Below are 15,870 nucleotides of genomic sequence, written 5' to 3'. Positions count from 1 at the left end.
TATTAACTTCCAGACAGCCCAGAACAGCTCTGTGCAACACAGACCTTCACAACACCCTCCACACGTCTGTGGTCTGGCATCAGAGGCTTCCCTTTCTTTCCTAACAGCTTACGTGCAAACGCTGGTCTGGAAGGACACAGCCGCAGCCCCGCGGGCAGGGATGCAGGGCCCCAGCCGACACAGCACAACCGTGGGCTCCCAGAACCCAAGCTCTTCCCAGAACAGAGTGTTTAAAGGAGTGACATAGAGGAACGGGTCTCACTGACATTAAAGAGCAACACTGGATGTGAACGAGGGCCAGAGGGTGTTCAAGCACTAGAGGAACCAAGCAAGGAACAAAATCACTACTGCCAAAGGGAATGAAGTAGTCACTGCTCCCGTTCCTGACCACGAGGGCAGCACGTGTGCTGCTGGCAGATGCTCCCTCACTGCCCTGATTCTTCTGCACCTCAGGTGGGCCAGGGCTGAGGAGAGCTGCAGGAGGCTACCTGCCATACCAGCACAGCCCCTGGCCAGCACCATGGGATGACCTTGTCCAGAATCTCAATTCTCACTAACTCACTGGTTGCTGAAGTGGCAGAATAAAACTCCCCAAAAGGCCCATTTTGTCTTCATCACATGGTGCACAGGCACACGGGGCACTTGGATGCACGCAAAGAGCTTTTACTAGGAGAAAAGAATGGCTCTTGCAACAGTGTTACACAGAAAACTATGAAGCCATAAGGATCTCAACCACAATAAAAACCTATCTTTTGCAGGAAATATGTTCCCAAGGTCCACTCTTCTGACTTCACCCCCATCACCCTTCCATGTTGCTGAGCTGCTTATGGGATTAGCCTCTAGATCAAACTCTTCATAAAAATACAAATAAATAAAAATCTAAGTTCACACAAATCTGTCATCAATCTTATTCCAAACTGTGCAGGGGTGAAAAGCTTCATGAAACTACAAAGAGTTCTGCTCAGTTAATTGGCAGACAATGAAAAGAAATGCAAGGGGAGAAGGCTCTGGAAAGCTGTTTAAAAAAAAAAAAAAAAAAAAAAGTGAGATCAGAGCTTTAATCTTCACAGCACCACAGATGTTACACTCAAGAGTCAAGGCAGCTTTGCCACTTTTTTCCTACAGTGGTTTAGGACTGCGTTGGCTCCAGTGGCCAAAGCAACCCCTTTGCCAGCAGACAGCTTCTCCAGGGCTCAGGGTGGGCCCCTTCAGCCCCTGGACTTCAGCAAAGGCTCCAGGTCTTACCCAGCTGAGGGTGGGTGCAGGCACAGTCCCGTTCTTGTCTGTGCCGTCCTGGTCCCACCACCAGGACAGAGAAGCCACCGCGCTCTGCGCCGCCACCCCAACACAAATAGTTTCTTGCTCCCTTCAGCCTAACTCAAACTGAGGCTGCCATCGTAGGAAAACATCAAGGATGGGCTTCCAAAAGCTCCCGGGTGTACAGAGGGGATGCAGGAACGCCCCCCCACACCCAAGCAGTTGCGGCTAGCTGTCCAGACACCTTTGAAAACCTGCCTTCCCTCTTCCAAAAGAGTCCCGGGGATGTCAGAACTTGCTTGACTCTAGCTGATTCCCAGCCCCAATTCACTCCTGAGGATTTAAGGCTCTTCTGATAATACAGATCAAGTCATGAAAGTGCTTTTGCAAACACTGTGCCTTGTCCCCTGCTGTGGCAGGAGAGCAGAATTACTGCTTCGCTTCCCTTCTGCAAGAGCACAGGGAAGGAATATGCATCGCGAGCATGGTCACCATGGTGACAGCAGGGAAACAGTAGGAGCTTTCCTAGAAAACATTGGTTTGGATCAGAACAAATGCAGGAAATGAAGCAGCTGCAGAAAAACCTTTTAAATTATTCAGCTGGAAGAAATTGTCAAAAAGTGGTGTTTCTAAACCACCAGGCAGCAATCGGATCTTCCCTGGAAATCTCACATAAGACACTGTCTGCTGAGGGCTGGCAGTGCCATAAGCAGCAGGGACCTGATTCTGTTCTAACGTAAAGACAACTTATCCTTATGCTAATGACACAAACTTAAAGTACTGAGACTTCCACAAGTGTGCCATTTCTAAACCCACTTCTCTTTCTGATGTCACACCTCTCCATATATCCGCATCTTAATGTCATTCTGGAGCAGCAGAGACAGCAAAAATGGCGAGCACCATTTCTAGGAATAGAGCCAAACTCATTAAACTAAAAAAGTACTGTAAATGGCATAACTACTGCTTTTTCTGCATATAACACCGAACTCCATAGCAACTCATCAATAACTATAAAACTGCCCTGCTTAGGACCTGTAAAGATGCAGTGTTATGGCACTGGAAACCTCACTTCAATTAAAGATAATAAATTCTTTATCCAAATATAGTTGCTAGCAGTACAACGGAATGAAAGCCATTATTTATCTCTTTCCTCACATTGCTGAAATGATTCAATGTATCATCAATTTTAATTTTATAGGAACTTCCTGCAGAAGGAACCTTACATCATGCCACAAAAACATAATGCATATGGAAAGCACGGGGAAGACAACTGATGCACGGCAAGAGAGACATCAAATTACCACTTAAGTGTTGCCCATGCAGACACATCAGAAGGTACTGTTGAACCACAGTCAGTTCTCAATGTCTTGTTCTCCTGAACTTTCAGAGCTATAACAATTTACATTATATCTAAATTAATCTCTAGTGCTCAGACATGTTTTTAAGATGCTGCGGTAATTTCCATTATTTTGTATTCATTCTAAAGCTCTGTGCACACAGACGGGAGGAAAACAACCTACATTTCACAAAACAAGTCAGCCGTGCTGCTGTGTGAATGATCTGTGCAGATCATGCCAAATAAAAGTACTTAAACCTAGAGCGAGTTGGGTGAGCCTGTCCCCAGCGACCTGTGCCCAGACTGGGTGGGACCCAGAGCACATCCTCTCCACTTCAAGCCTCTGAAGTCAGTACAAGTCAAGTTATAGATTGCGCATTTGCAAGAGGCTGAAGCGACGCTTTACAGCCGCGGAGGGGACAATGCTCTCGTTCTGAAGGTGAGAACAGCTCTCCAACTCGTTATGCAAATGCCAGACTTGAAAAACAATCCAGAGGCTTGGGCTTTGTTGCGCGTGTTTCCAGTGCCACCTGCTGTACAGAAGAGGAAGATTCAGAAGCTCCAAGGAACGAAGCCGGAAAATTCTTCCCCGCCCACCTGGGAACGCAGCAACTACCGAAATTAAACACTGAGACATTTACATCTTCAGTAGTTCAACAGCACACTGAGTTGTGTGTTAAAGACACCCACATATGCCAAACACTTCTAATTTTACAAAGAAAGTACATCAGCTTCACTTCGAGTTTTCCATAAATTCATACAGCTTGTGGGATGACATTTAATGGATGAGAAAAACATGCATTGTTACCAAAAAAAAAAAAAAAAAAAAAAGAAAGAAAGAAAAAAATGGAAGTATAAAACAGGCTATAAACAGCCAAGTTTCCAGCAGCTTCCCCCTGCCGATGTCTGCACCGCTGGCTCCGACCCAGGCACGTGGAGAGCAGCTGCACCGAGCCAGGCCGGGCGGCCCTGCTCGCCTCACAGGCGGCTCTGGAAGGAGCCTTTGTCTAGCTCGATGGAAAATAATGTTCCCAGGAAGGAGAAGGTGCTCTGGCTTATCCCAGTCACAGCACTGGTCTGTGCTCCCTTTCCCGCTGTACCAGAGGCCAGCTGGAGCAGCACAGCTGTTCTGCTGCTGGTTCAGCCACTTCCCCTCATTGCACGTCCAGGTTTTGCTTAATTGTTTAGGTCAGGGGTTTCAAGCCAGGAGAAGCAGAATGTCAGTGTGGTGAGTTATGCTTGGTTATGGGTTCACCACAGTCAGCTGGCAGTCTGGAGGGCTGGCAGACAATATTTGGTTCTGCAAATTTGCAGAAATTTTGCAAATTTGATATTTGCTTCTGCATTTGTGGTCAACCTGATCCAAAGTTTTAGGCATAATCTTGTGCTGCGGGTGTAGCATCAAAGCCAGCTTCCCATCTGCAGCTGCTTTGGTAACTGATCTCATTATTCTCTTCTGTGATCAGAACTAGAAGTCCATGACCTAGTGAGCACACCTACAAGAAGCAGTGAAGGTGCTTGGACAGAAAAAATCCTCAATCATCTTTCCATCATTCCAGTCCTGCAATCAGGTGAGCAGCCCTGCAAAAGCCACCGTGTTCTCAGCTGTCTGTGCATCTGTACAGCTCAAAGGCAAGTCGAGCAGCATGTCTTCATTCTGCAGTCTGAGTTTCAAGGAACTTGTTAAAACTGAATTTTTCAACAAAATTTTCCTATTTGATAGAGGTTGCTGATAGGAATTTTTCTGACACTTATTCACCAAGAGAAGTTAAGCTAATCAGGCTAGCTTTCTGATTTTCTTCAAACGAGACTATCTTTGAAACTAGAAAGATTAACAGGGAAGCTACCAAGGGACAAGATAAGTTATTTGTTGCATTCCTGATGTTTAATTACAGTCTTCCTGGCTGATTTTCTCATATCAAGCCCAAATCACTGGAGTCCATACAGGAATCCTTATGATGCTCTGTAGACTATGTGGATAGTCACTCAAAGACAAAAATCTCACACATGGTTACATGAAATTTGTCCACCTAGTGGCTGTGCTTGAGAGAGTCCTATGTTTGGAGTAGTATAAGGAGTTTTCTTGACTGATGCTGTTGATGAGCTGTGTTATAAGAGCAAGGGAGAGCTGGAACCAAATGAATTAAAGACCCAAGAAAACCATTAATGCCTTCTGAAGAAGAGAAAAGGAAAGATCACTTCCAGGTGGGAAAATTAGTCACGCCTATAAGCAGTTACATATGTAAAGAAAACAGCTTAATTTAGCAAGTAATCTAGTAATAAACTTCTAGGAGATAAAATGCTCTAATGACTATTTTTATTTTGCTCTTATGCCTGGATTCATGTTTGATTAGATTTTCTGTAGTTCATAAGAAAAGGAAGAGCAACACAGTTTCCAAGTGCCATTCATCCTGTGCATCTCTGTCTATAGAGCCTAGAAAATTAGGATCCTGATTTGAGCAACTCAAGTTCAAAATTATATGGAATAAGACTGAGCTGTAAATTTGTGTACACAGCTTATCATAATTGCAGCTACTTCTGGAATAAATTATGGCGAGTGTCTTAAACATGCTATGGCTGAACTGAAGAAGGTTCTTCAGCTAAAACTGGAAGAGCTTTCTGTCCAGAAAACACCACCCAAACTCAGGATCAGACTTAATGGCCTCTTGGGAAAAGGATTTGCAGTATTTGGTTTTACATTTCACCTGATGAGCAAGGCTTCCAGCAGTTGAACACTATGAAGCACATCATTTAAGGATTTGGTCAGTCTCAGCTGTAAAAGCGAACAATTTAGCTCAATTGCTGCCCTCCAAACCCTGGACTTAAACGGTTGTTTCTACAGCCCTCACATTTTGAGCTATAAGAACTAGGGAAGCAGTTCTTGCAATGAGGCCTGTTATGAGAAGTTTTTCAAAGCTGTCTGGAAGTTGTTTCTCTCCCAACAGATTTTAGAGTCCAGATTCTATGGGCAAGTTTCCAGACCCTGGCTGGAATATTCCTCTGTTAATTCGAAACTCACCCATCTGCTCGGTATACAAAATATTTATATACATCTTTAAAAGGTATACCGTAACTGCTTGTTTATCTTTAACTGTCATCATTGTCTCACACTACTTAAACTTTAACTTTAAATCTCTTGGGGCTGACAAAGACAAAAATCCACGACAGCTTTCTCAGGGCATCTCAGAGCAGTCACGTTTTAGGTAACAGAAAAAGAAACATTCTGCTAGGGAATCTACATCCCAAATGAAGCACAGAGGGGGCAAGCAACAGTCCGGGTGCAGCTGCTGTCCAAAAAGGTAATTGGTGAGCAACTATCACTGTGATGTTCCAGTTGTATCCCAAACCACATCCCAAGCTTCAAGTCTGAGACATTAAAAATAAAATAAAATCATTTCCAGCTGTGCTAGAGTGCTATGAATTCACAATTTGGTTTTGTATTGCACCAGTTGTTGCTTCATGTCACTTCCCAAATACTCACGAATTTGCAGATAGTTTAAACTAACTTTTTATCATACTGTAAGACAAAATGCTTTTATTGAAAAGCATACATTCTCCCTTGTGTTGAAGACTATGCATATATTGCAGAAAGTAGAAACTTCAAGCTTCAATAGCGTCATTGTTTTCTGTTCACCTAGTTCCGTGTTATCATCACTAAAACCCTAACAGCAAATTCTTGAATCACCCAGGCTTTAACACAGCCACGCACATTAAGACTTACCTCAGCTTTTCAGCAGGCGGAGCACTTGCACAGTGCTTGCACTGAAGGGAAGCACCGCCGGTAAGCTGCCCTTTTAAGGTCGGGGAGCAGTTTCAGGTGAAGAAACTGAAAGCAGCTGGTTAGCTGGCATCTGCAAGCAGGCTACAAGCCAGCACCCGGTCAGGAAAATCAGTCTCCAGTTCCTGTCTGCAGGCCCCAAACTTCTGTTACTGAACCTACAGCCCCGCCAGAACCTTGCCTTAGCTGATGAGAAATACGCAGCTGCAGTGCTTAAAAATAGCAGCACCAGGGCTCCACGATCACGCAGATGGGGCTGTGACTGCGGGGTGCTGCAGGAAGGAGCAGGTACCCCCGCGGGGCCGGTGACACCCGAGCAGGCAGCACCACACACGTTAGAGGGAGCTGAGAGCACATCTCAGGCACCCACGCTCCCCGAGTTCTACTTGGCCTGTATCATCCCTTGTGGGGGAAAAAACAAAACAAACAAAAAAAAAAAAAAAAAAAAAAAGAAAGAAAAAAAAAGAAAAAAGAAAAAACAGTTTTATGTTTATTGCTCACGCTGGCAGAAGGACTTCTCTGACACTGCTTTATCCAAGCGAACATAGCTCTCTCTTTCAGTCCAGCCTTTCTGCTGGCACCCTTCCGCCTCTTCTAGCCTTCCCAGCAGGTTACATGGTTACATTATGCTTTAATTTTCAGCTAGTCAGGTGATAATTTCACCTGCATTTTATGGACTAGATGCATATATGGTCTCTGTGCGTGTACTAATGTAGGGACTGTGTAAGAGGGGCTGTGTGGCCAAACCTCTGTTCACAGGAACCTCAATAAATGTTTCGTGCTCATTCATGACAACCCCCCTGCTCTTTTCTGTTAAATAAATGTACTTGAGTTTAGTTCTCATTTGATTTTCCTGCTGTGAAAGCCCTCTGATTTCAAAAGCAGGTTGAGGAAAGGTTTGGGGAGAGGCCAGCTTCTTGCCCACATTCCTCATGCTGAGCCTTTCAGGATGATGCTCGTGAGCCCTGAGATGCTGGCCAGGGACTGCGGGCAGACCAAGGTACCACAGGTGGCTGCTCCCATTTGCGCTGGGCATGGCATGTTGTCCTTGGCCAAAAATAGGCTAAGTGGGAGGAACGAAATAGTATCTGTGTCTGACACGTGGAAAATGTCAACGGTTGTTCCCTGAGCTCAAAGCCAGGGCAGATCTCTCCCCTCTCCTGCTTTGGGCGGACAGTGGGGGCAGTGCACAGAGGTCTCCCTGGCACCGACCCCCAAAGCCTCTTGCTCTCACCAGTGACTTTGCAAAGTCATGCAAATTGCTCAGTTGTCATGTATTTAAATTCTGGCAGGAGGGAAGAAAACCAAACCAACCAGGTTAAGTTTGTCTTGAAAGATGTACTTTCCATCACTTTTTTTTTTTTTTTTTTTTTTTTTTAATAACAAACAGATTTTTAGAAGGAAGGAGGAAGGAAGTGACTTCACCTTGGACTGCACTTTTTTTCAACCAGAGATGGGCTTTGGTGACACAGATACTGACTCAGGGCTGGCTCACCGGCTGCTGGATGAGAGCAGAATCTGGGTCTGGTAGCTGCTGTGCACACTTCACAGCTGGTAGCAGCCACCGTGGGGGAAGCGCACATGTTTAACCAGACAGCTGGCCGTTCTTGCATGTTTTGCACGGATTTATTTCTTTTCAGCAGTGATGTGAAATAATAATCAGAGCTAACCACACTGCACGTACACTGGTCCAGTTAAAGCCATGTAACGCATGTAGACAAAATCAGGAGAGAATCTGCCCTGTGACCGCAGAGTGCCTTACTGCCCCGAACGTCATGTTATCACCTTTAGCAGCAAGCACAACTGTTCCCAGTGTCACCAGGGAGCTTCCTGGTGCTTGCTTCCCTGTGGCTCAGCTACACTGCACCCAGAGCCGCTCAGCGCCCCGTGCCAGTGCTGCAGCTCTGGGGGCTGCCAGGGGCCCACCCAGCCCCAGCAGCCCCCGGGGAGCAGCACTGTGCGTGCGCTGCACCGGCTGTCCCTGCATCCCCCCCCCCGGCTTTACCTCACCTTGTGATACCATACCTTAGGACGTCTGGCACGCAGGCAGGCGCCACTCGTGCTCTGTGGTGCTTTGCCGTACGGTGCCTGCTTTTTGTGCTGGTAGGAGGTTGTTCACAATGCATTGCTGTGAGGTTTTGGTGCTGTTGGGGATGGGGGCAGTGGGGAGGAAGGAAGGAAGAAGCGGGGAGGAATTAGTTTAGTAGTTATGCTTTTCAATAGCCTGTGGAGTACAACCACTGTCTTTGCAGCTATCCCAGATTTAAATGCCACGAGACCCCACAGTCATGGTCAGGACGTGGCAGCTGTTTGGCCTCACATAGCAAGTCCAGTTGGCGTCCCACCTCCTGCAGCACAGATTCTCAGATCCTCACTTAATGCAGGCTCACCTAATGGGTTTGGATCTGGAAACTTTGCCTCACTCCAAAGCAGCAAGTGGCCATGGCTGAGGCTGGCTGCGGGGTTTGGTGGAGCTCAGGGCGCTGCATGAGATGTGGCCGGTGGCTGTGCACCCGGCAGCCTCACAGCTGTAAGACAACCGAAGCAGGACAAAAGCTGGCTACCAGGGTCCAGGCACTTTGCTGGTCATGCACAGAAAGTCTTGGTGGGCAAGTGGACACCTGAAGGTGCGAGGTTAGGGGCTGGGCAGAGAGAAGGGGCTTGGGCTGTGTCCACCTTGGTTCTCTGGAAATAGGCTAAGGGCAGGGGGTTATCATTTCATGACAGGAAATTAAGCTTGCCTTCCAGACTTCTTACTCTTGTTACTGGCAAAGTAGGGAGCTGTGAGAATAATTTTTACGACAGTAAAGATGCATTAAGAGGACTTGAACTTTGCATGCTTTGTTTTGTTGCCCCTCTGCCACTCCTGGTGGAAGAAGGGGGGTCTGATGAACAGTGCCCATGCTGCTCACCCATCGCTCTGGGGACCCCACGCCCCTCAGCTTGGCTTGTTCCCTCCCCAGGACAAGCATTTTGTTCTCACACATGCCTGTTGATGGGTTTTCTCCCCTCATCACAAAATATTAGAAAAATAATACTGCTGATTGCTTTGTTTGTCATTCAGCCTGAGCTGTGGGAAAAAACGCACCAGACAGGCTTCCTCTGAACAATAATGGCTTTTTCTTACTGTCCTGGGAGGAAGAGAGCTGGGAAATTAGAGGGATTTGAAATGGTGCCTGAGGAACTTGAGAGAGAAAATCCAATTTCATAGTTCACTCAGAGAGGATGTCCGTAAGGCAGCCAAGATGCCAGAGACTGAAGCTCTGTGGTAAACTAAGCAGTTTTAGAGAAACCAAATTGCTGCTTGTTCATTTTCATTTTATGAAATTGTTTATTTTCCATACCACACGTGGTCTGCGACTGACAGGAACAGGTTTTAGTTCTAACTCTGTCACTGCATGGCTTATATTAGGCATACGTGGCACTGACTCCAACTCAGACAGAACAAGTCACTTGATGGAAACTCCGATGTGTGGGGAACAGATGCTGGATCCTTGCCAGTTGACCTAGTCCTAGCGTCACTAAGACCAGCAGAGATCTCCTGATCTGCACCTTCTTACACTCTGATACTCTTCTGCTTTGGATCGTATCTTTATTTGATCTTACCCAACTCAGTAACAGCTCAGCCCTGGTCTATGCCATTGTGTGGTTTTCACAGAGATATAAAGACTCCAGACTGTCCCCAAGGAGCTCAGCTAAAGCTGTCCCTTCATGGACATACACAACCTAGTACACATACGGACACAAAATATGTTATTTATTGTGAATTTTGCAAAGACACATTTAAGCAACAAAATATACATTTGTGAACCTTTAGTTTTATACATAACAAATACAATCTGCTACCATAGCAATAAATTAAATGTACATTATTTACAACATACATAGGCCACCAGGAACTACAAAGCACCGCCTCTCTACATAAAAAATAAACTTTTGTCAGATACATTTCTTCAAGATTTTTTTTTCACTCTATAAACTCTCTTCACATTCTAATGATATAAATTCAGCATTTTCCTTTGCAGGGTATACGCAGTGCTACATTCATTAAAACATAATGAAAGCATGCTCTAAGATTCAGAAATGAGAGCTTCTTGACCAGCTCTAGGGGACAGAGTTGGAACATAAGCAAAGCAGCATGAGTGCGAGGTGTGATCTGCAGAGGTGCTGAGCTCTGACACCAGCCGCTGCCTTTAAGAGCAGTTATCAGTGCTAACCACCTCTTGCAGTCAAGACAAAGACAGCCGAGAAGCCTCTGAGCCGGATCCTCAGTCGGGGTTAACAAGCCCAGTTATGTCAAGGAAGTATCCTGGCCCCTTCAGCTGCCATTCCTGAAGACCCCCAAACCCTGGAAAGAAGCTGAATCTGTGCTTAGCACCCTCCCTCTCTACCCAGAAAAAAAAAGCACTTTCACGTTGTGCTTGAGCATAACCCTGTGCTTGGCTCGGGGGAGCCCTCAAGGAGGCCGGTGGTGCCAGCACCTCCTGTGCACGCTCGCCCTTAGGACAGGCCCTGCCGTGCCCCGGGGTGCTGTGGGGTGGGCAAGGATGTGCACAAGGGACTGTGAAATGTCCCCGCAGGCTTGTGGCATGCATGGCACAGCCCCGAGCCCCAACACTGGGCCTGGAAGGCAGACCTGGGCCTGCCCCTTGCCAAGGTAGCCAGCAGGTCTGCGCCAAGCAGGAGGCAGGGTGCAGCAGGAGTATCCAGGGCACCGAAACCCAGGGGAAAAAGGGGAGCAAACACCTGGAGAGCAGAGACCTGTCCTACACGGCTGGGAACTCCCTCTGAGCCTCCCCGAGCTGCGGTCCTACCTCCAGCATTTGCTGTGCAGCATCACGTCTGAGTTTGGTATGAGCTGCGGGCATGTAAACAGTGCAGACTGGACAGGCAAACCACTGCCCCGAGGCTCAGACACCGGGCATCCCCGCTGCAGCCCCCAGCCCTCGGCTGCGACTGCTGAGCCCACGGAGCAGCGGCCCCGAGGTCTCCGGGGCAGCCCCTGGCAGCCCTGTGCTGGGCTCCCTGCGCCACAGGGCACCAGCACCAGCAGCAGGCAGGAGCTGCCGAGCTCTGACGTGTACTGCCCCACCAGTTAGTGTCAGCGAGGGATCCTTTCTGTTATATATATACACGTATATGTATGTGTGTGTGTCACATATAAGCACAAAACATTTTGCAATATATATGCAGGAACATCTTCACCCACTGCTGGAGTGCAAATGCCTCCGAGGTTGAAAATAACTGCTCAGCAGTCCCCGGCGCTGCTGCAGGGTGACCTAGGACAATCCCAGAACGGAAAGCTTGCTGCACAGGGCTGCAGGGCAGGGCAGATAGGCAGAAGCCACAGTACAGCGTGGCTAGGACAGGAGCTTTAAAAGCCCAGTTATTTAGGAGCTGGTTTTACAGCCAGTTGTGAGCAGCACTTTTGAAACTGTCCCAGGAAGCACAGGAGCATCTGGCAGACCTCTGCCCGGCCCAGGTGCCATCCCAGCCGGTTGGAACAGCTCAGGACACATCTAATGCACTGCATCTCCCTCCCCGGAGCTTCAAACTGTCCTGTGTGCCTTTTAACCACCTTCTAATAATTCTACAAACTGACCTAGGCCAAAAAGGAAAGTCACAGTTTCAAGTGAGAAATAAGAAAAAAACAACTCAAAAATGAAGAACCCAGACAAGAGTAGCCACTGCATCTTCTGCTGAAAGATCTCACAGAGATCAACACCCATGCGAATGATGACATCTATAGAATCAAGCAACTTCATAGGAGAAAAAACAAATGAACAAACAAAAACAGACCCTCAAAACAAGGTTTTGCACCAGTCAGTATTTCACTGCAGGGCATAAGAAAAGCAGACCAATAGTTTCTAAGAGGAAGAACTGGGGATGGGCTTAAAAGTGCTACTGAAGCATCATCAGACAGCAGAACTGAACAGCAAAGTATCTGGAACCTGAGACATCCAGAGCTAGCTGTGGACCAGGCTAAATGCATTGTGCTTTTCCTTTTTCAAAGAAAATCTCAAGATTTAGATGTTATTTAAAAGCAACTCACTGAAAGCAGGAGGGAGTGTCGCCACTGCTGGTTATTTGTATTTACTGATCCTCCACAGCGTGCTCAATGCCCATGAAAGCATTCTCTGCTTTTTCCACAACGTGGTTCCTTCTTTAACCTGATTCCTCTCCCATGAGAGCCTTTTCTATTCAAATGTGCAAATGACACCCACAAGTGGGAGCACCCATTTGGAGCACACATTCCAGTTGTTTCCCAGTACCACGCAGAGCCTCATTTAGCACAGCTGGTTTGGATCAGCTCGGTTTTGCTCTGGCCCAGGTGGGAGGTGGTGCGGCAGGGGCAGTGGGTTTCTGCCACAAGCCCTCGCATCACTGCAGCCACCAGCCCAGCTGCTCAGACACACTTGTGCCTCTGAGCCCCAGCTGTGTAAGATTAACTTTGGCACTCAAAGCTTTGTTTTCATTGGGAATCATGAACTGAGAAAAGTTTTCACTTGAAATCAAGAACCTTATTTCATGGGGTGTTTTTTGCAAAGATTACAGATTATGGCAAGATGCAGTGCTGCACTTCTGCAGCACTGCAGTGTATTATTTAAAAAATCCATAAGGGAAATCTATGAGCATCCTGAAATTAGCGGACAGACTTCAGTAAACTTTAGACAAAGCTCCATAAGAGCAAAGGGACTTCTATAGCATGATTAGAGAGGTATTTTTTGGAAAGGGGCGTTATAGGGAAGTCACCTTCCAGAATTCATAATCCTCTTCTTTTAAAGTAAACAAAAGCATGTTCAAAAGCAGAGGGACAAATTCTGCAAGGGGTAAAGCCCAGTGCCATCAAAAATCACTGGTGCTTTATACATTTGTTTGCCTGGCAAGCTAACATACAGGATAAGGTAAAGCCCACAGGATAAATCCACTCCAAGTGCCAGTTTTAATATTTAGTTATACTACAGCTTTAGCTTTGGTTAATCTTTTCCAGGCCATGCTTGGAGTTTTGGTTAGGGAAAAAACACAGAGGCCACCGAAGCCATCTCCTGAGCTGCCAAGAGAGGACAAGTCAACCCCGGCTGCCTCCTGTGCCAGCACCTGAGGCGGCACAGGACATGAGGCTGCATTTGTCTTGAAAATTTGCAACCCAAAGAGGTCGGGAGGAGAAGAGAGGGCAGCTCATGAGGTCCTGTGCCGCTGCCCCTCCTGCCCTGTGCTGGGCAGCATTGCCCTGCTGCCTCCCGACCCTTGGCAGAGGAGAGCAACAATGGGGGGAAAAGCCACCGCGACCGGCCGCTGCTGAAAGCCCTAACTGCACCCTGACCACCTGCCCTTCCAAAAGGAAAAATACAAAAAGAAAGTGTTTCTGCACTGATACTACACATACAGGGAGGAGACCCCCCATACCTTGGGGGGGGGGTTCCGCCTGGCCTCCCTCCCGCCCCCTGGGACAGGCAGGCCAGCTTCAGGGGGGAGGCAGGTGCTGGTGCCCCAGCCGCAGGGTGCGGGTCTCCCGCTGGGGCAGAGGCACGGCGCTCACCTGGCCCCAGCGCCGCAGAGCACCCAGCACTGCAGGGGGACGCGGGGCGGGTGGGCAGGAGTCTCCTGGGGCAGCACGCAGGGTGCCCTCGAGCAAGCAACGCCATCAGCTGGGGCGGGGTGGCTGGGTCTCTGCCAGAGGACAGGAGCGGCTGCACGGTGACGGTGATGGCTTTCTCCTGGTGCAGGGTGCAGCTGCAGCGGCGAGGGGACCTCACTGTTAGTGCAAGGGCGTGCGTGTTCCCACTGGGTGGTGAAGAGTTTTCCCTTTATTGGAACAAAAATTCTCTGAAAACAAAGAAGGATAAAAGCATCAGAGGCTTTCAATATTCTCACTCCTGAAGATATCCCTGAAGTGGTGGCTACGATGTGCCAGCCCCAGGGAAGGAGCCAAAGCCATACAGGGGGGTGCTGGTGTGGCAGTGGCGTGGCAGTGCCCATCCTCTCACAGGTGCCAAGTGGCCCCAGGCAGGGAGAGGAGGAGACTCAGGTGATGGGTGAAAATTGGGGCTTTCTGAAACCAGTGCTTTTGGAAATGGAATTTCCTCTCCTTTTAAGTTTTGTGGGCTCTTCTGCTCGGCTACGAGCTTCCTAACAAGTACCATGACTTGCATGACAAGACAGACTGCAGGAACTCAAGCCTGTGGGAGAACCAGGAAATAAACTTGTAAATGCCTCCAGGCATGAAAACACACGTGGGCACTGGTGGAGCCGCAGGGTGGAAGCAGGGGGGCTGGCTGCCCCTGTCCCTGACAGGACTCAGTGCAGCCGCTGCGGCCACGCAGCAACTTCTCTGAAAGCAGGTGGCAGAACTGCCATGGGGAACATTTAGAAGCACCCCAGAAAGAAATACGTACTGCTACGTGGTGGCACTAAGGGGCACCAATCATTCCCGTCATTAAACGCTGCTGTTTTTCTCAGTCAGTGCTGCCCTCATCTTACAAAAGTACTTAGGATGCTTTAAGACATATTACTAATCACATATTTAATAGTAAACACTGCAATTGGCCAGTGTGGGCTATCACTAAAGGATACACATTTGACCACTGATGAGATCAATCACTGTGCACAACCATGTTAGAAACACTTACCGTTGAAAAGTTCTTGACTTCTTTCTCCTGCTAGTGGCTCTAAATGAAAAACCAGAATACGGCTGAGTTGCAAAAAAAGGCACAAGAAGTCACCAAGCCCTCCTCCCCGCATCTCCTGTATTTGTTCTCAGCAGGACCCACAGCAGCTCCAGCGCCGCGGCCAGGACCAGGGGAGGTGGGACGCACCAGGGGCTGCCAGCGGCCGTGCCCTGCGCTGCGCCCTGCCCGCACGGAGAGGCTGCCCCGTGCTGCCCAGCCCAGCCCTGCCAGCCTGGAGGAGCAGGGCTGTTCCTCCAGGGATGTCGCATCTCTGCCACCCTCAGTGTTCCCATGCAGACCCGCACGAGCCTGTCCCTGCCCCAGGCGGGCTCTGCCCCCGCCCCACGGCTGGGCAGGGCAGGATGCGGCCTTGCGCATCCCCCCGAGAGCCGCGGCACCTACCGTGCTGGAGCTGCCGTGGCTGAGCTTGTCAAAGCGGAACTTCAGATTTGACCTTGGAGAGTTTCTGTTCTTTATATCTGCTGGAGGGTGGGGAAAAGCAAAAATAGTACTAATCCACGAGCAAGCCCGTTTGTTGGAGCTGTAGTGCTGACTGCTGTGCTAGCAGCGCAGCAGCCAGGCACTTTAATAGATTGTCACCAATGTTACAAATATTTAGTCTGTCTCACTGAATGTTTGGCAAAATCTGTACATTAAGTGTTTTAGATGGAATAATTTGAGGCTTAATTACATTTCACAGTGTTTCTACTGGAAATGCCACTGAAAAGGCTACAACAAATGACTGATCCATGTAAGTATGGGTGGATTTCAATGCTCTTGGCAAGAAAAATGCAAAATAAACACTTTAAGCATTATAAGAGGCTGTTTTA

General features: G+C 48.1%; 1 protein-coding gene and 1 long non-coding RNA gene across 16 annotated transcripts in view; one reads left to right on the top strand and one right to left on the bottom strand.

Moving 5' to 3' along the window:
* LOC118176270 overlaps positions 1 to 3,405 on the top strand; it is a 151,248-nt gene extending 147,843 nt beyond the window's left edge. The window contains exon 3 of the long non-coding RNA XR_004755322.1: positions 2,456 to 3,405. This is a non-coding gene — a long non-coding RNA (uncharacterized LOC118176270). The remainder of the gene's footprint in view (positions 1 to 2,455) is intronic.
* Positions 3,406 to 10,107: 6,702 nt separating this feature from the next.
* The window catches only part of RAP1GAP2 (RAP1 GTPase activating protein 2), a 77,405-nt gene continuing 71,642 nt past the window's right edge, over positions 10,108 to 15,870 (bottom strand). For 13 of the 15 annotated variants that reach the window (XM_035343163.1, XM_035343164.1, XM_035343172.1 and 10 more), the window contains 3 exons: positions 15,443 to 15,522; positions 15,002 to 15,040; positions 10,108 to 14,196 (listed from right to left, as the gene is read on the bottom strand). In XM_035343163.1, coding sequence (XP_035199054.1) covers positions 15,032 to 15,040; positions 15,443 to 15,522 — 89 coding nt within the window. In that variant the 3' untranslated portion in view covers positions 10,108 to 14,196; positions 15,002 to 15,031. The remainder of the gene's footprint in view (positions 14,197 to 15,001; positions 15,041 to 15,442; positions 15,523 to 15,870) is intronic. The other 2 variants (XM_035343160.1, XM_035343162.1) reach the window with 1 other exon arrangement.

The sequence above is a fragment of the Oxyura jamaicensis genome, chromosome 19 (genome assembly GCF_011077185.1).
Source record: "Oxyura jamaicensis isolate SHBP4307 breed ruddy duck chromosome 19, BPBGC_Ojam_1.0, whole genome shotgun sequence".
In the NCBI taxonomy this organism is placed as follows: domain Eukaryota; kingdom Metazoa; phylum Chordata; class Aves; order Anseriformes; family Anatidae; genus Oxyura; species Oxyura jamaicensis.
This window is presented reverse-complemented; position numbering and strand designations above follow the sequence as displayed.